This window comes from Hippopotamus amphibius, chromosome 1 (genome assembly GCF_030028045.1).
Source record: "Hippopotamus amphibius kiboko isolate mHipAmp2 chromosome 1, mHipAmp2.hap2, whole genome shotgun sequence".
NCBI lineage: Eukaryota > Metazoa > Chordata > Mammalia > Artiodactyla > Hippopotamidae > Hippopotamus > Hippopotamus amphibius.
This window is the reverse complement of record NC_080186.1, coordinates 145,193,562-145,214,142: the sequence shown is the minus strand read 5'-3', so window position 1 is coordinate 145,214,142 and position 20,581 is coordinate 145,193,562. Positions and strand designations below refer to the sequence as shown.

The following is a 20,581-nucleotide window of genomic DNA, read 5'->3' as shown; positions in this document are numbered from 1 at the left end:
AAAGAGGGATTTTTCTGGCAGTCCAGTGGTTAAGACTCTGTGCTTCCACTACAGGGGGCATGGGTTCGATCCCTGGTTAGGGAACTAAGATCCTGCATGTTACACAGTGAGGCCAAAAAAACAAACAAACAAAAGAAAAAAAAAACTTGGCTTTTGTTTCTACCTATTTTAGTAACTTTTACAAGTGTTTTTTTATTTCTTTGTTTGGCTTTAAGTTATGTGTAGTGTCTTTTCATCTTATTCTGAAATACTCCTTTTAGCATTCCTTGTAGGGCAGGTTTACCAGTGATGAACTCCCTCTATTTTTTGTTTATCTGGGAATGTCTTAATTTCTCCTTTTTTTTTTCCACACTGTGTGACTTGCAGGATCTTAATTCCCCAACCAGGGATCAAACCCGGAGCCCTGGCAATGAGAGCACCAAGTCCTAACCACTGGACCACCAAGGAGTTCTCTATCCTTCATTTTCGAAGGGTAGTTTTGTTGGTTATAGAACTCTTGGTTGATTGTTTCCTTCAGCACTAGGCTATGCCACTGCCTTTTGGCCTCCATGATTTCTGATGAGAAGCTGGCTGTTGACCTTATTGAGAATCTCCTGTACGATATTAATCTCTTCCCTCTTGCTGTTTTCAAGATTCTCTCTCCTTCCTCAGCTTTGACAGTTCGATTATAATGTATCTCTTTGAATTTACCCTACTTAGTGTTCATTGAGCTTCTTGGATTCATATCTTTCTTTAAATTTTGGAAGTTTTGGGTCAAGCTATTTACAAGTCTTCTTTAGCCTTGACTTCCTATTTACACAGAGCCTAGACAGCAGTCAGAAGTGAAAGCATAGGATCTTCTCAGGTGTTTGCTGAACATGTGTCTAGCCCTGGATACACTTACTCTGGATATGTGTGTGCCCTTCTGGATTCTTCAATATACACAGGAGATTTTCAAAGCCTTTATTCCCCCATATATCTCCTTTCCCAGTCTCTTCTAGGCTTTTTCAGTCTGTCTGCTCCTTGTCCTGTCTGTTGTCCCTTAACCCAGGCAGCTGTGGATAGTATACACCTTTAAATATTTTCCACAAACAGCTGCTGGGAGGCCACTCCAGCTCTAAGGGAGTTCTTAGGAGAGTCAAACTAAGGTAAGCCCAAGCCAATTCCTCAGGAAGTCACCAGACAGGTCAAAGATACACAATCATAATGCTTTAAGAACAAAGTCTGTATTGCCTCCTCTAATAGCAACAAGTCACACCAGGAACATGGGTTACCATCCCCTTGGTCATCACTGAACTAGAAAATGTGGGATGGTTGCAGCAAAAATGCCACAATGCTCTCTTATCAAAATTTAGCAGCTTCTTTCTTCATTAAACACCCCTCCAGTTGATTCTTACAGTTTTTGCCAGCTTAATTATTGCTTCACTGGAGAGACAGATTCTTGGAGCTCCCTATTCTTTAACTGTCAGTGATTTTCTACCTCAATGGTGTTTTGTACTTTTCACAATATGAGTTTTGCACTTTTGTTAAATTGATTCCTAAAGTTTTTAGGTTCTTTTGTATTTTATTGCAAATGGAACTGTTTTCTCAATTTCATTTTCTGTTTATTCATTGCTACTGTATAGAAATGCAATTGTTTTATATACATTGGTCTTATAGCCTGAAAACTTGCTGAATTCATTTGTTACTTATAATAGCTTTGTTTGCAGATTCCTCAGGATTTTCTATATATAAGATTGTGTAATATATAAACATATTTCTTCCTTTACAACCTGGATACATTTTATTTCTTTTTCATGTACAATTCTCTTGAATTAAACCTCCAATAAAATGTTGAATAGAAGCGGCAAAAATGTTCATCCTTGTCTTATTCTTGATCTTAAGCAGATCTTGAAGATCTCCATTCTTTGCCATTAAGTATTATGTTAGTTTGGGATTTTTTTTGGTACATGCCCTTTAACTAGCTGAGGAATTTTTCTTGTATTCCTAGTTTGCTGGAATACTTCATGTTCAACATGAAGAAGTGCTCAGTTTTGTCAAATACTCTTTTCTGGGTCTGTTGAAATGATTGTGTGGTTTTTTTCCCTTATCCTACTGATATGGTATTTTACATTAATCAACTTTCAAATATTAAACAACTCACATTCCTGGAATAAATCCAAGTTGGTTACAGTGTATAATCCTTTTGTTATGCTGCTAAATTCAGTTTGCTAGTATTTTGTTGAGGATTTTTGTCTCTGTATTCATAAGAGATCCTGACCTGTAGTTTTTCCTTCTTGCTTTATCTTTCTCTGGTTTTGGTATCAGAGCAGTACTGGCCTCATGGAATGAGGCCCTCCTAGTTTTTGGAAGAATTTGACTATATAGTGTGCCTACTATAGACAACATAGTTAGCTCTTGATTTTTATCCAGTTGTACCAATAACTGCCTTTTGATTGTTTAATCATTAATAGTTAATGTGATTACTGAAACAGTTGGATTTGTGTCTGCCATTTTATTTTTTGTTTTCTATGTGTCTCATATTTTCCTCTTGGTCTTCTAGTCCTTCACTGCTTTCTTTTGCATGAAGTAAATATTTTCTAGTGTATCTTTTTAGTTCCTTTAACAACTTTTCCACTATTTTTTGGTTATTTTCTTAGTGGTTGCTCTAGGGCTAATCAAATACATCTTACCTTATCAGAATCAACTTCAGATTTTTACTAAATTAATTCCAGTAAAATACACGAATTTTTCTTAATATTTACTTATTTATTTATTTTAGCTGCACTGGGTCTTAGTTGCAGCATGCAGGATCTTTTAGTTGTGGCATGCATACTGCTTACTTGCAGCATGTGGACGTCTTAGTTGCTGCATGCCTACTCTTGGTTGCAGCATGCAGACTTCTTAGTTGCAGCATGCAGACTCTTAGTTGTGGCATGCATGCAGGATCTAGTTCCCCAAGCAGGGATCAAACCTGGGCCCCCTGCATTGGGAGCATGGAGTTTTACCCACTGGACCAAAAGAGAAATCCAAAGATATAGAAATGTTGCTTGTATATAGCTCAATTCCTTCTTTCCCCTTTTTGCACTACTATTGTTATATAAATTATACCTATATGTATTATAAACCAGCAATATATTGGTATAATTATTACTTTATATAATGTATGCCTATTAAGTAAGCTGAGAAGAGAAAGGAGAGTAAGTATATACTTTGAAGTTTGTTACATTCGCCTTCTTATTCACTACTACTGGTTCTCTTCATTTGTTTCTGTGCATTCAAGTTACCATCTGTCATCATTTCCTTACTCCAAAACAACTTTGACCCCACCTACCTCCTTGTGCTTTTATTATCAAATATATTACATTTCTATATGTTACGGGTCCCAAAAAACAATTATTTCCATATTGTTTTATACAACTGCTTTTAAAACCAGTCAAAAGAAGATTTATACTTTTATATTGTCTTTTTTATACTTTTATTTTTAATAATTTTTACTGTAGTTGCTTTACAACGTTGTGTTAGTTTCTGCTATACAGCAAAGTGAATCAGTTATATATATGCGTATATACACTCTCTTTCAGATTTCCTATACTATCTTTTATAATTGCATTTTTATCTTTACTGGGGCTCTTTGGTATTTTGTTTGTTTGCATTCTAACCACCATTAGAGATCACTTACTTTCAGCCTGAAGAACTCCCTTTAGTATTTCTCATAATGCAAGTGTGCTAGCAATCTCAGTTTTAGATTACCTAAGAATGTCTTTACTTTTATTTCTCATAATGCAAGTGTGCTAGCAATCTCAGTTTTAGATTACCTAAGAATGTCTTTACTTTGGCTTCACTTTTTTTTTTTTAGTAGCATTTTTTTTTAAGAACTTTTATTGAGATACAGTTAACAGACAGTAAACTGCATATATTTAGAGTGTACAATTTGGTATTTTTTTTCTTATTAGTAATGTGTATATGTCAATCCCAATCTCCTAAATCATTCCCCCCAACCCTCCCCACTTTCCCCACTTGATGTCCATAAGTTTGTTCTCTACATCTGGGTCTGTATTTCTGCCTTGCAAACCAGCTGATTGGTACCATTTTTCTCTATTCCACATATATGTGTTAATATATGATATTTGTTTTTCTCTTTCTGACTCACTTCACTCTGTATGACAGTCTCTAGGTCCATCCATGTCTCTACAAATGTCCTAGCTTCATTGCTTTTTACAGCTGAGTAATATTCCATTGTATATATGTACCACATCTTTTTTATCCATTCATCTGTGGATGTACATTTAGGTTGCTTCCATGTCCTGGCTATTGTAAATAGTGCTGCAATGAACATTGGAGTGCATGTGTCTTTTTGAATTATGGTGTTCTCTGGGTATATGCCCAGCAATGGGATTGCTGGGTCATATGGTAACTCTATTTTTAGTTTTGCAAGGAACCTCCACACTGTTCTCCATAGTGGCTGTATCAATTTACATTCCCACCAACAGTGCAAGAGTGTTCCCTTTCCTCCACACCTTCTCCAGCATTTACTGTTTGTAGATTTTCTGATGATGCCCATTCTAACCGGTGTGAGGTGATACCTCATTGTAGTATTGATTTGCATTTCTCTAATAATTAGTGATGTTTAGCGGCTTTTCCCGTGCCTCTTGGCCATCTGTATGTCTTCTTTGGAGAAATGCCTATTTAGGTCTTCTGCTCACTTTTTGGTTGGGTTGTTTTTTTGATATTGAGCTGGATGAACTGTTTATATATTTTGGAGATTTGGCTTCACTTTTGAAAGATGGCTTCACTAAATTTAGGTTGACAGGTTTTTTTCAGTACTTTAAATATGTATCCTGGCCTCCACTGTTTCTCATGGGACGTCAGATGTCAATTTTATTGGGGTTTCCTTGTACATGACGCATGTTTGTCTGTCTGTCTCACTTTGATTTTTTCTTTGGCTTTGGATTTCAGTATTTTACTATGATGTGTCTCGCTGTGGATATCCTGGCTTTTAGACTACTCATAATTCATTAAGTTTCTTAAATGTGTAATATTTTTCATCAAATCTGGGAATTTTTCAGCTATTATGTCTTCAAATACTTTTTTCTGATCCTTTTTCTCTCCTTTCTCCTTCTGATACTCCTTATTTATATATACATTGGTGAGCTTAATGATGACTATTCATATTTCTTCACTCTTTTTTTCTCTCTATTCTTCAGATTGTATAATCACTACCAGTCTATTTTCAAGTTTTCTGATTCATTCTTGTGTCAGTTCAATTTTACTATTGAGCCCCTCTAGTGAATTTTTCATTTTGGTTATTGCACTTTTCAACTCCAGAATTTCCATTTGGTTCTTTTTATAATTTCTATGTCTTTATTGATAGTATCTCTTTGAAGAGACATCATCATCATAACTCCCTTTACTTCTTTAAAAATGGTTTCCTTAAAAAAAAAAAAAGGTTTCCTTTAGTTGTTTGAATATATTTATAATGGCTTGGAACCCTTTGTCAAACTTGAAATCCAGGCCTTACCACAGGTAGTTTCTTTTGCCTGTTTTTCTCCCCCATGTACAAATTGTGCCTTCCTGTTTCTTTGAGTGTCATAATTTTTGGTTGAAAACTGGACATTTTAGGTAATATAGTGTAGGAACTCTGGACAATGCCTCTCTTTCACTTCTCCAGGGCTAGCTTTTGTTTTTTGCTTGTTTTTTGTTTAGTGACTTGATTAGACTATTTTATGTTTTATTTTTTTTAATATTTAAATATTTATTTATTTTGGCTGTGCCAGGTCTTAGTTGTGGCATGTGGGATCTTTGGTACAGCATGCAGACTTCTTGGTGGTGGCATGCGGACTTCTTAGTTGCAGCATGTGGACTCTTAGTTGCAGCAGTATGCTGGATCTAGTTCCCTGACCAGGGATCGAACCCGGGCCCTCTGCATTGGGAACGTGGAGTCTTACCCAATGGACCACCAGGGATAGACTATTTTAGTGAAGTCTGTTTCCTCTGCAGTGTGAACCTTGAGTGTCATTCCTCAGAGCGCACAGACTTGGACTTGAGTACAGTCACCCTAGGATGATACTTTTTTTTTTTTTTTTTTTTTGATGATACTGATTTTAACAGGACTCTCTTTGACTATCTCTTTTCCTGATTTTTGTGTTAAGTTCTCTGACTCTTTCGCCATCACATACAGCTGTAAGATTCCACTAATTGCTGGCTGATTGCTCTGTTTTCAAAATGCCTCAGGACAGAGATTGTTCCACAGTCTGATCCAATTAAATTCAGACAAGGGTAAATTTTGAGGAGTCTTTGAGGTTTGTTCTGACTGCAGGAGGGCTCTTCCTAGCTGTTTCTTTCCCTAGTTCTCTTTGGTATACTAGCTGGCATACAGTTAGCTTCTTGGTCTTAATTAAAAGGAGTCTCTTTTTATTTGCTTACCACCAAAATCTCATTGTTTTCAAGAGTGTCCTTAGGCTTGAACTTCCCCACACTGTTTCAGATAAAGTCAAATTCCTTTTGCGGAGAGCTTCTGAGCTCTCTGTTCTTATGGCAAAATCTCTGGTCTTCTTAGCTTGCCTCTGCCAGCATAGAACATCTCTTCTACAAGTGAGCTGGGTCCAGGGTGCTCAGGGTTGCAGTGTTCTCTGCCTGTCATCCTTAAGAGTTGAGCAGCTATCCTGTTAGTAGGGGTTGAGAAAAGAAAAGGAACCCTCAAACTCTTGGTCACACTCACCTATCAATTTGGCTTTTTAACTCAGAGCTGGAGAGGATGAGAAATGCTACTGCTCTCTGTTAGATATTGTATCCATTGATTAGGAGCTGAGGGGAGTGAGAGCTATCTTCTTAGCCATATCCTCCCAGAGTTGGGATTCCATCAAGATAAATAGAGGATGGGAATGGGGGATGGTATTTGTTATGGCTCAAGTGTCATAGACTTGCTGTTCTTACCAAGTTTTAGGATGTTTTCTTGAATAAATGAATAAATGTTTCTTCATTTGCTATATGCCCTTAGGACACTTCCCAGAGAATTTAACGGGTTAGTTTTTAAAAATAGTTTTTACCAGTTATGCTTCTTTACTTGGAAGGAGGTTCACAGAGCTTCTCATACTGCCATCCCAGAAATGAAACTCCCTCCCACTTATCTTTTTAATCATATTATTTCTATTAATATCCTTGAGCTTTGTTTCAGATGCAGTTCATTACTTGAAAACAGTTTGATCATTTCAGGTCTTGATTTTAAGAATTTTTAGATAAACATTTTTAAATAAAAATTGATATAAAAAATTTTAGTCTATGCCTAGCTGAAACAAGACTCCAAGTATTCAATACCCCATTAATGTTTTCCACTCTGTTTAGTGAGAACAGGAAATATTCTCAGCCCACTGTGAGCATTGGGAACTACTGTCTCTGATTTTTCAGGTAGTTTTTCCACCAGCCTTGAGCAATTTTTTTCCCAAGCACACACTGATCAGTATTCAGCTGAATCTCAAGATGGAACCTATACAGAGATCCAGAATCCTTGCACTATGCAGCTTTCTTCTCTCCAGTACTCAATCCTGAGAATTGTAACTGACTTGATTTTACTGGATTCTCAGCTCCATCTTCTCAACTCAGGGAGTTTGCAAGGATCTGCTTGTGTTTCTCCTCCCTGTGTAAGTAAGCTGGGTAGATTGCAAGGCTTACCTCATTTATTTTCTGTCTCTCAAGGATCTTCATATTCATTGCCTGATAAACAGTGTCTTGAAAACCATATCTTCATATACTTTGTATGTTTTTTTTTTTATCATTGCAGATAGTGGTAGATTCAGTCCTAATACTGCATCTTGATTGGTACAGAAGTCCTCTTTAATCATTTGAAATACTGAGTTTTTAGTCTCTTCCTGATTTTCAGTTATTTCAAATTCTTGGGGTGTTAATTTTCCTATTTGTAGCGTCTACTGACTCTTGCTCTTAATGAATACTTTCCTTGTGTTCTATAATTTTCTAAAGTTCACCTTTAATATCAGTTTTCTTTCTCTGGAAAATCCTAAGTGTCTTGAATGGTAGAAGTGTTCCTATAGAATCGTTGTCCCAGGTAAGTCACCAAGAACTAATTTCTGTGTTAAATTCTCAGTTTATCAAGTGGATAGGTTGATTTCAGATTCTCAACCAGCGTGCAGTGTAATCTGGGGTTTTGATTTCTAACAGAAGTCTTTTTTCTTTATGTAGCCTTGGATAAAAACAAGTTCCCTTCGCGCTTTCCCTGGGTCAGTGATGAAAATTTTCTATACCTTTATCAAGGTTGAGTGGCCTTTCTAAGGTCTTAGCTTTATGAAGAGGTTTCAGTTTCAGCTCCTCGCCTTGAACAAAGTCAAGACCTCATAGCCTCTCCTTATGGAGGCATTAAAACCCAAGTTTATAAATGCTGAGACTATTTCTGAATCTGCATACTACTCCAGGACCACTGTACTAGTTTTCAGCTTGCTGCTCATTTTCACAAAGGGGGATTTATTTTCCTTTCTTGTGATTTCAGCTAGGTATTAAATTGTTCATACTTAAATTCAACATTTATAGATAGTTACAGCAGGAGGTATTCCATATTAGCTAAATCTATCATGTTTGGGGACTATAAATTCTGTCCTCCATAAGGATTAGGCAAAATATTGTATATGTATGTAGATGTGCATTTATTACAGGAAATATGTCCAAAACTTCAAATTCTTAAGCAGGTCTATAAACCAAACAAGGGTTAAGGATAATTGCTTTTTACTTTTGATCTGTTTGTCTAAAATTTTACAATTAAGATGCTACATATTCCCACAAACTTAGAATTCTTTGGACGTACCTTCCCTAATAAGATACATAAAGATAGATATGTCTGATTATACTCGTATTTTTATATATTTCAAGATAATAAATTCCCATTTATCACTCACATCCTTTCTGTATCCCTAACTGCAATACACTTTTTGAACACACTTATTTACCCAATGGCCAACAGAATGAAGATCCTAGAGATCTCCTTTGCATGTGAAAGTATAAATTCTGCAAGAAGGAGGAGGAATAGAATGTGGGAGGTGAAAAGAATAACTAAGAAATTAATGTAGTACAGAAAGAGTGTGTCTCAATAAGCATAGTATGAAGATGGTTAAGATTTGAAGGCAGGAGAATGTTAGCCCTCAGAGCTAGGGATCAGCACTTCTATCACTTCTATATATCCATATGTTTCATGAAGTGACTCCTTGATTAAACTGCCTAACCTCCTTGATTTTTACTCTGGATACACAGGACAAAATACCAAATATATATATTTGGTATATATTTATATATTTAATATATATATCAAATGTCATTACAATTATGATATTGAAATGGCTGAATAATTCCACACATAAATGGATTAGATTAGGGAAGAAATATTCTTTACAGAAGACTCTGTTGTTAGTTGGGAGAAGAGACAATAGAAAAATTAAGAGGAAATCAATTAATTTTGTTATTTAGCCAGGCTGGATTTTACTGAAATATACTATCTAAACAAGCATAAATAAGATTATCCATATCCTTGGGGAAATCATCATCACACACATACCGGTAGAAGTTAGGAAGGAAATTAGACAATATTATAATTTATAAGGCTGCTCTTCTGTTTTCGAAAACTACATGCAGCTTAATGTTTATAGCTGACATACTTCTTTGACATTTTTACATGAAATAAAATTCAGTATAATACTACTAGCTCACTTCATTTGGTTCCTCTAACAGCATTAGTATTAATTAGCAATAGTGGTATTAAAGATAGAGGTATAGTTTCTGTTTTCTAAGGGCATACTTTGAGTTACTTTTCAAAATGTTCTTTAAACTATCAGATGATTTGAACATTAACAGCTGAATCCCCTAAGTCTTGTCGAGTAAGGAAGATAAATTTCTTATGATTTTATCTATTTATTATATAAGGAAACATTTCCTGCCCAAAAGACTACTTGACTATGTGATTTTTCCATTCAAAAATACAGTATGCATTTTCCATGTGATTCTCCACTAGCAATCAAGAGAAGCTATTATATTGAGAAGCCTTACTAATACAGTGAAAAAAAACAAACATGGAATTCAAAATCATATAGCAAATCCAAGTTTGACTGCTGACTCTGCCATTTACTAGTTGTGTGACTTTAACAAAGCTATTGCTATTTAACAGCTAATCAGTTTCTTTATCTGAAAAAGTAAAGGGATTATTATGCCCAAGACAAAGGACTGTTGTGAGAATTATACATAAAAATGCCAAGTTCTCTGGGACTTCCCCAGTGGTCCAGGGGTTAAGAATCTGCCTTCCAATGCAAGGGGCGTGGGTCCAATCCCTGATCGGGATCCCACATGCCATGGGGCAACTAAGCCCAGGTGCTCTAGAGGCCACGTGCCACAACTGGAGGGCCCACGTTCTGCAACTACCGAGCCTGCATGTTCTGGAGCCCGTGTACCACAACTAGAGAGAAGCCCATGCGCTGCAATGAAGATCCTGCATGCTGCAATGAAGATCTCATGTGCCGCAACTAATACCTGATGCAATCAAATAAATAAATAAATATTTTTAAATGTCAAGCTTTCAAAATGCTAAAAAGAAAAAACAATAACAACTAGAGTGATACTGTGGTACACAACCTGTTCTAGATGCCTCCTTTTCTCCCTTAATGTGAGTAAATACTGTCCAAGTCTTTCCTATATTACAAAATGAATTATGTAACAAAGATAAAATTTCCACAATTTTAGTTTGTGGACCTCAAGGTTCCAACTAAGGCTGAGCCTCTCAAACCTACTCATTTATTAAATTTCAGTTATGTTCTTAGCACTCTTCTTATATCTTAGAAAATACTGTAAAATTCTCTTAAATTCCTATAAAATCTCAGATCCTAGCAGATAGCAATAAGAAGAGATTATCAACCCCTGGCCTTAGTAGTCTCCTGAGGTTTGAGTTCTTGAACTAAAAGACTTCTGAAAGCTGTTAAAGAAGAGCCTACAGGGAAAAACAAACCAAACCACAAATAGCAAAATCTCCCTTTCTCCTGATCTGATCCCCTAGTTCCATTTTCTTCCCAGTTCTGGGTTAAGGACTTGAAAGCAAGCAATCCCATTATGAATTGAAGCAACATAATATATACCTCAAAAGCTCTTTGAGGCCTTGGTATACCCAAAGTGGGGAGTAGTTTTAACTTTCTAAATAAGTAACAATAAAAGATTGGTGTTAAACATGTAACACTCCGTTATCGACTCCGTTATCAACAGAAACCGTCTCTATCTACACACTTAACAGCAACTGAAAAGTAGAAGTTAATGCCACTCTGTTAGAATGCTTGCAAGAAGTTAAATTCTATCACCTCAAAATGAAAAGTTACAAATCTGTTTTCCCTAGATACTTTCTTGTGAAAATAAATCCCTTTACTGGTAATTTACATAAGAAACTTTGATTTGTTAAAAAGGGCACTGAGAGGGTATATAACTTCTGACAAGTCATTTAACCTCTTGGACCAAGTGCTCTCTATATCCTTGCTATTCAAAGTATGGTCCACAAACTAGCAGAACTGACATCACTTGGGAGCTTGTTACAAATGCAGAATATTAGGCTTACTGTAACTCAGTACAGAAAACTACTGTACCCCAGACTTACTGACGCAGAATCTGCATTTTAACAAGATCACATGTGATTTACATACATATAAAAGTTTCAGAACCACACTTCTATACAATAAGGGGGTTTGATTAAATGATCTTAAGGTCACTTATAACTGATTATTTTTTCAAGAGAAAAATAAGATCTGACAACATTGGAGCCTGTATTCTCATGTGGCAACAGTAGGCTCGGGCTGAGTGGCAGCTGCCCCATAAGATGGGGCATGCACTCTCCTTGGTTTCCCCAGTCCTCATCTGACTCCTCCATGTATTTGTGTTAACTACTTGGTCCCTATTTAGCCACTAATCTAAATTAGATCCCGAGCAGTACTGAGGAAGTTCCTTTTTCAATAAATAAGAGAAGCCTTCAAAGGTAAAAATTCATTAGCTATAAGTATTTTTAGGTGAAAGGAAATAAATTATTCATTTACCTTGATGGGAAGTAGTGAGGTCCAGGTAGGAAGTAAGGGTGATGAAAAGAGAATCGCGGTGGTGTCCCAAACAACGTGGCTGGATGGCCAAGGGGAGAGGGCTGGTAGACATGTGAGTGTGGAATAGGAGGAGCCTGGGGGATTGGAGCACTTCTGGGACAAGTGGAAACGCTGGGATACTCCTTGGGAGGTTGGATGGTTGAGGTTGCAAATCTGGCATGGGCAGTACTTGAACTAGTTGGAATCCTGTTGGAGCTCTCCAGAGAGACAGGAGTGGGTCTCTTCACAGAGCGATTGGCTCCAGAATGCAGCCGATGAGTGTCCGTTTGGGAGGGCCCAGCAAAGCGCTGGGGTGGGAGTGCTGGGCGGAGGGGCAAACTTGGAGCCTGGACAGCCACCTGGGCAGTACTGGAGACGCTGGGCTGGAAAAGTGTGATGGGGCTTGGGCGTTGGACTGCAGGTGTGGGCAGCTGGATGGCAGATGGAGCTTCACCTTCAGAAATAAAAATAGCATAGGTCAGGCATGAATTGAGTCACTCATTTTTCTTTTTTCAGCAGAACTTAATAAAGTGTACAGCCAGAAGCCTTCATTAACCACCGTACCTAAGAACATCAGCACTCTATTTATTTTCTTCATGGCATCTTGAACAAACTGAAGCCATCTGTTCATTTATTTTACATTCTTGTCTCTCTTTCCCACATAGATTCTAAGTGCCATAGGAGGAGAGACCTTTTTTGTTTTGTTCACTACTGTATCTTCAGGGCTCAAAATTCTGCCTAGCACAGAATAGGCCCTTAAAAATATTTTTGATGAATAAATAAATAAAATGATTGAGTGACTGAGTGAAAGACAAATACACACAAATGCTGGTATGTATATATAAATATTTCTAAAAGAAATAATATCAAACCACTGGTAGTGGTTACTTTTAAAAGGCGGTCATTGGGAAGTGGGGGCAGGGCCATGGGAAGCCAGACTTTCACTTTATACCTACTGGTACTATTTGAATTTTCTATTCTCTAAATGTACCAATTTTATTCTACATACTAATAGAGGTTTCATCATAGTGGTATGGGTCATTTTTCTTTTATTTTGTATACTTCTCAATATTAAACTAAATTATGAATGGCATTTAATATTTTAATTGAAAAAAACTAAAGAAACAGTAAAATTATTTTGCTTTATTGCATTCAGTGTGAATACATAAGGAAATTCTCAAGTGAGACTAAGACTTGCCACAGGTCAGCAATCTGTGACAGATAAGAAAGGAATATCATCTCAGTAGGCCATGATGCATATAGCAGAATTTTTAGAAGCAAGAGAAATAATCATGTATTTGATTTTTTTGATCCTGAAGAAGAAAGGACTGCTGACCGAGTTGCTGAGTTATTCAAATGACACAGCCTAAATCTAACTAAACTTTTTCAAAGAAATACAGAGAGAAGCCAAAGCAATAGATTCATGATCTTGTTTATTCCAATGCAGTTAGGTCTCTGTTAATATAGAAGATGCAGTCCAAGAACAGACGCTATGGTTAGAAATGTTTCTCTCAGAGGCCGAAAGGATTGTAAATCTTCTCTCATCCTTGGCCAGGTAATACCTTTCTCTCCTTCCTTCTCTCCACATAAGTCAGATAACTACCCCTCCTCCCCCTTAAACCTAGAGGTAGAGAATTAAGGGATATATCCATCTGTTTCAAGATGGCCTCTGACCCAGTGAAATAGAGGCAACACAGGAACAGGGTGTAGATGAAGCTGTGCTGATTCTCAGTTAATGGGGTCACATGGACTAGTCCTCCCATCTGTGAGGCACAAGCCGTAGGCCTCTCCTGATTAATCAAGCATAAAGTAATTTCCCTCTTCATGTTCCCTCAGAACCTAAAAATCTATCACATATCATAAAATAGTGTAAATCTGCAGGCCTGCCACCCTTACCACAATCACAAAACTGGGAGCTCAAGAGTAGGAAAAGTTTAATTCATGTTTGTATCCCCATTATCTGGCACAGAACCCAGTTAATAACAGTTAAGAAAGGCATGACTAGATGAAAGAAAGAACTAACAAATAAGCCTATAGCTGACAGGACCTCTACCACTGATCTGGTACAAGGATAATCTCCTCCTCTAAACAACTATGAAGCCAGGCTGACTTGTAAAATCTCTCAAAGTTTTATTCACTGAATTATCACTGCACTCAAGGCATCTGCTCCTAAAATCTACCTCTGACGCAGATTTCTATTCCTTGTACAGTATAAGAGGCTCTTAGTCCTCAGAAAAGAAATGTGGTCATTCTAGGCAAAGGAAACACAAATTATAGGAGCTGTAGAGAACAATTATATTATTTGTGTTACTGAAGAAGCAAGGGACTCATCTTTTAGCTGATACCAAATATTCTTTTCTACCAAAGATATTTTTATGAAATAAGGGGTACCAGTGAGGCATGAGGTGATAAAATCATGGATTCAATTAAACAAGTATTCACTAAGCAACTAGCATGTTCAAGCACTATTTTGGCCTGAGGTAAAAAATTGAATGCATAGAGTTATACGGAAGTACAATGAAGATGTCCTAAATGTCAAAATTCAGGTTGCTAAACAAGAGGTTCAAGTCTGCAACACTAAGTCATCACTGATAAATTGTCAGGGAACACTTGTGGAAAGGGCAGAGATCTAATGTATCACACTGTAGATAAAGTATGGAAAAGACCAGCCAGTCACCTGGTTTCTCTCCTCCTAGCATACAGGTAGGTTACATTTCTCAGCCTCCCTTGCAGTTAGGAGTGGTCACGTGGCTCGGGGTAATCAATGGGATGTAAAAAGAAGTGATGTGCACCACTTCTGAGACGGGACCATAATAAACTCTCATGCATGGTCCTCCATGCTCTTTTCCCTTCTGCAGGTTCGTGCATACTTAGATCCTACATATCAAAGATAGAAGAGCCATAGGGTAGAAGAAACCTGTGTCCATGAATCCCTCGGGAGAAAGCCAGAGATACTGATTTTGGACTTCATGTGGGTAAAAAATAAACCATGATTCTGTTTAAACCATAATGTTTAGGTTAGTGTTGAAGCAGCTAGCATTATCTAATTGTTACATGAGGTAAAGAACAGATCTACAGTACAGTATAAGAACAAAAGAAAAAATTAAAGTTATTAATAGTTTTCAACAATTCCAGCAAATTTCTCCCACTCACTCCTAAAGAGGAAGACTCCACTGCCAGTGCTGAATGGATGAAGGATGCAACCAGGCTTTTGTTGTGTGACTAGGATGAACAGGAAGGAGTAGAGAATGGAAGAAACTGAGGACAGACCAGATTTCTCTACAAGAAAAAGTTGTATAGGTAGAAAGAAGGAAAGGAGGACCAGCATGTGGCTGAGGAGAAAGAAACAGAGGCAGAGAGTGGAGGAAAGAAGAGAGAGAAATAGAGTAAGAAGCAGACATAGAGACAGAGATGGGAAAGGGAGACTTAGGAAGAACAGACAGACAACTGCTAAGGAAGGTGGGACTTTGGGGAGAGAAATGGTAATGAGGAGCCCTAAGACGACTTACTATAGTTTGAGTCATATGATTCCTCCTTCCTTGCCCCCTAAGAAAACCTACAATAATGAGCTACATCACTTTTCAAGGAATTTTCAAGCCATATCTTTGTTTCTTATGGACATAAAACTTTGCTAGAACTGATCTTAAGGGTGCAGGGACAAGACCAGATTTTTTTGGATTATAACAGTATCAGAATGTTCGAGCTTTTTTGTTTTATTTCTGTTAAACAAGAAGAGATGGGTAAACCAAAATGACACCATATGTCTACTACCAAAAAAACAAAATAGTAGTAAATATTTTTAAAGTAAAAATTTAGAGAAAATCTTTGAATTCAGAAGAGTGAAAGATGTCAACTGAGTTTAGATGTAATAAGGAAACACCATTTCAGGTTTGAGAAGTAAAATGTAGAGAATGAAATAATTTCACCAGAAAATTCATAAATATATAAAACTGGCATTTAAAAGCCAGGCTAAAATAAATATAGCTTCTACCAAATTTTCAGAAGCCTTTAAAATAAATAAATTTGATCACTTAATACAAAATGAAAATGCTGGCATTACTGGCATCAAAGACATTTGATAAAAGAAAGTATCTAAAAAGTATTCTGTACTATCAGGCTATAAGTACTTTCAGAAACTAGGAATATGAGATGAGCTCAAGATGTGGGATTAAACATGAGAGACAAAATTATTAGATTTTTGGAACTACAGATACTGGCTAGGAAAAAAAGGCTGATAGGGAGAACTAAAATAAAAAGTCCATAGAAAAATGAAGGTTGTTTTATATGACAATGCTAAAAACCCAGAAGGAGAACAATGTGTCTCAAAAATTAGAACTGGCTAACTGACCAGATCAAAGAAAACCTGTAAAAGAGAAAGATATCTTTTTAAAATGAAGAGCTTGTCCAAATGTGTAAAAGAGAAGCCAAAGTGTATGTCAGATGCAAGTAAAAATTAAGCAGTCCAAAGGAAAACTGAAGGAGTCACATCTGAGGGACCTTAAAGTCAATACTAAGTTGCTTTTTAAATACTTTTACAGAAAGAAGAGACTCAGTGAAATCAATGGAATAGTCATGGTATAAAAGGCAGAGGAACAATAAAGGAGCAGACTTGAGAACAGACTTGAGGACACGGGGAGAGGGGGAAGGAGAAGCTGGGACAAAGTGAAAGAGTAGTATTGACATTTATACCATACCAAATGTAAAATAGATAGCTAGTGGGAAGCAACTACATAACACAGGGAGATCAACTCCATGACTGGTAGGATAGGGAGGGTGGCAGGGAGGCTCAAGAGGCAGGGGATATGGGGATATATGCATAAATACAGATGATTTGCTTTGTTATAAAGAGGAAACTGGCACAACATCGTAAAGCTATTATACTCTGAAAAAGAGCGAAATAAAATACATACATACATACATACATACATACATAAAATTGGAGAAAAGATACTTGCATTTTGGGCAATACGTACTTAAAGAAAAAGTTTAAAAAATATAAAAATATCATGTCGTTTATGGAAAGTTTAAGAAATAGAGAAAAATGAAAGAGAATCGTCTGTAGCCCCAAAGAGACAACTGTTATTAACATATTGATTTATTTTTATTGTATTTTTTCTATTCTTATTTATGCTATATTATTTTAAATAGTCATGCACATAGATTATGTATTTTGCACCTCTTTCCTTCCCACATATCATTATAATACATTATTGTCATGTTATTACAAACTTTTTGTTAATATATTATTTGGCAGATATTTTTTGAGGGACCCATGGGCCACAAAATTGTTGTATGGAGGAAAAGAGCATGCATTTGCAGATTAGGTATCACAGTTACTACTTTGGGATAATTTCCTAAGTAATAACAATAAAGAATAATAATGATAATGTTGAGAAGAAAAAAAAAAGGCAACTGAAAGAACAGAGAGACCCAAAACTCCCTTCCCACTAAAGAAGACTTTGAGAAGATACATGAACCCTAATTCATTTTTGTAGCAGATAGGTTAAGAATATTAGATCAACTGCAGTATAATGGCACTTTAAGAGAATGTTCTAATCTAAATTGACAAAATGAATATCATGAGATCTTAGGTGGCATTCATTTAAGAACTTTAGAGAAACTCAAAGTTAGAACTGAGAAAATATTAGATGAAGTAAATACAAATGGTCTCTCTGCCAAAAATGCTATGACAGAGCATTTTTGGAAAGTCAACATAAGTCCAAGTTATTGGAAGTAGTGAACTTGTTATTGGAAGTAGTGAACTTGAGAATTATAGTTTGGTGAGTCTATTTTCTACACTCGAAAAGCTGGTGAAATCTATACAGTGTATTACTATATAAAGCTTACTAGAAATAAAAAGAGCAAACTGTTTCTGTTAAGAGAGAAATTATACCTCACTAACTTGATATCTTTCTTCCATGGGAATAAACAAAACAAGTTTGAAAAACACAATTACCATGAGTTTATATTTAGAATATAAAATTAGCTAAAAGAAACAAAAAAAGGGATGGTGTAAAAATTTGTATCTGTATATAATAAGTGATAAAAAGTAGATTTGCTTAGAGATTTGTGCTATAAGTTGTTCTTATCTAACAGTTTTATAAATGATTTAGAATATAAAATATACAGTGAAATTTCCAAATTTGCAACTGATACCAACTCCTCCAAGTAATATGATGCCAAGCTGATGAGTACAAACTAAAAGAGCACATTTCAAAAGTTGTATGACTGGGCAGTAGAATAACCAATAAATCTCATCATAATTATTATGTAACTATTATATCTATCATAACTATTATACATATAACTACATGTATCTGGGAAAATAATTCACAAGTTTTATACTTAAAAGATAATGATCTTTTTATCATTTGAGATCCAAGAAATAAATCTTCACTGATACTACATATTACTAGAAATAAGAGAAATTAAAAAAGAAAAAAACCAGGGACTTCCTAGGTGGTGCAGTGGTTAAGAATCTACCTGCCAATGCAGGGGACACAGGTTCAATCTCTGCCCCAGGAAGATACCACATGCTGTGGAGCAACTAAGCCCATGCACCACAACTATTGAGCCTGAGCTCTAGAGTCCATGAGCCACAACTGTTGAGCCCATGTGCTGCAACTACTGAAGCCTATGCACCTAGAGCCTGTGCTCCACAATAAGAGAGGCCACCACAATGAGGAGCCCGTGCACCACAGTGAAGAGTAGCCCCCGCTCTCCACAACCAGAGAAAGCCCGTGTGCAGCAACGAAGACCCAACATAACCAATAAAATAAACAAATAAATAAATATAAATTTAAAAAAAAAGAAAAAAACAAAAGATCATTATCCTTAGCTTTGATTATTTTGTATATGGCTCTGAAATGCTTATAATTCTACGTGTCATACTTAAAATATTATGGATGCAAGAGCTCTACCACTTTCTATCTTCCCAAATCTATGCTCAGAATTGCATAAAATTAATATATTGTATAAAACTGCCAGCTGCCTCAAGTAAAAACAATGATAAAAATGTTTCTGGGAAGAGAAAACATATAGCATTTAATTGTGGATAGACTGACATGGAAGAGAGGTCTTAGAAACAGGGGTAAAGAGAAGAAATATAGATGATAAAAAACAAATCATAAATAACAACAAATAAAAGAAGGTAAGTTTAAAAAAAAAAAAGCATAATTAAGCCTAGATTGAAATACAGGATTAAAAGAGATACTACCAAATAGCAAAGGCTAAAAGTGCCTGACTGTGCTGGGAAAGAACAGGGTGACAGGATCAGCTCTCTTTGCCTTAAGCCGAGACACCCTGAATGCGGCTTTGTTGGTATCCATAGCTATAATGATACATAGGGAAAAAAACTGAAAATGCTTAAGATCCTAATAAGCCAATTTTCAAGATATCTAAACCTCTCAGCACATAGATCTGAATAGGTAGCAACTGGAAAGAACAGTATTTTCAGGACAAGTGATAGCAAGTAGTGAATGTACAAAGCTCTGCCTAAAGAGACTAAAATAGGCTCTGGAAAAACCAACTAATGATGGATAACCCTATAACAAGTTCTTAAGATAGTAGATTCGCAATTTGGGGTTCTTAAAAGCAAAAGACAGGAATGCTGTATAGAACTGATAATAGAGGAGAAATTTAGGAAAAGACAATATAATGAACCAAATATTTGGTAGAAGATAAACTACTTGTATTGCTTTTCTAGAGCAGCCAAAAAAATGGTCTTAGATCAGTCACCACTACTCAATTGCAGGACAAGATGCTTCATACCTCATCAGCAAGGCATTCTTTCATGCTATCAAAAACACATTCCTATTTCCTATTGAATTACCTCAGTTATTTCCTGCATTATCTGCATAATCTATGGACTCATTCTGATTTGCTTAAAAGGTCTGATATAGTATATTTGCTACTCCGGCAAACCAAGGGCTTTGATGTCTTCTGAAATTTTTCCTTCTCTGATTTAACATTTTCACTCTCTCTTTTTAATTTTTTTCTTAATATTGTTGTTCTAAACTCTTAAGCCAACAGAAACAAAATATCAAGAGGTAAAATGCTCACACAGCCATTAAAAAATTTGTAATCTACAATAAAACCAACTCACCAACTGGATGAGTGATGGTGTTCTGTAGGCTGGGAATTACCACAGAGTAGGTAGGTGAGCGATAAGGATAAATTGTTGTTGGATTTGTAGAGATGATATTCTGTGTGGTACCAGAAAATACATTGGAAACGCTTAGAGGGAAGCGTTTTCGCTTCCCTGGACGAGGCTGATAAACCCAACCTAGAGAAGAAGATAAACTATTTTTAATTTGAACATATAGAGCCTATTTAGCCTTTAAGTTGTTCTTTTCACATTAAAAGTCCAAAACATTTCTAAGTCTTAATTGTCTAAACTATCTTTTCCACTTCTATGACACTATTTCTGTGCATTTTAGCGTATTTATCCATATGGCTCCTAACTAGTGGGCAGTGTTGTAACTCATAATTCAAAGGAAGAGCAAGGGCAAATGTCTTTTCTCCAA

The 20,581-nt window shown here is 36.2% G+C and overlaps 1 protein-coding gene across 2 annotated transcripts in view; it reads right to left on the bottom strand.

Annotated features, from left to right (window-relative positions):
- SOX30 (SRY-box transcription factor 30) overlaps positions 1-20,581 on the bottom strand; it is a 33,142-nt gene that overhangs the window by 8,071 nt on the left and 4,490 nt on the right. Inside the window, exons 3-4 of one of the 2 annotated variants that reach the window (XM_057702137.1) lie at positions 20,161-20,340; positions 12,018-12,510 (exon numbers count right to left, since the gene is read on the bottom strand). In XM_057702137.1, the coding sequence (XP_057558120.1) occupies positions 12,018-12,510; positions 20,161-20,340 (673 nt within the window). The remainder of the gene's footprint in view (positions 1-12,017; positions 12,511-20,160; positions 20,341-20,581) is intronic. The other variant, XM_057702144.1, reaches the window with a different exon arrangement.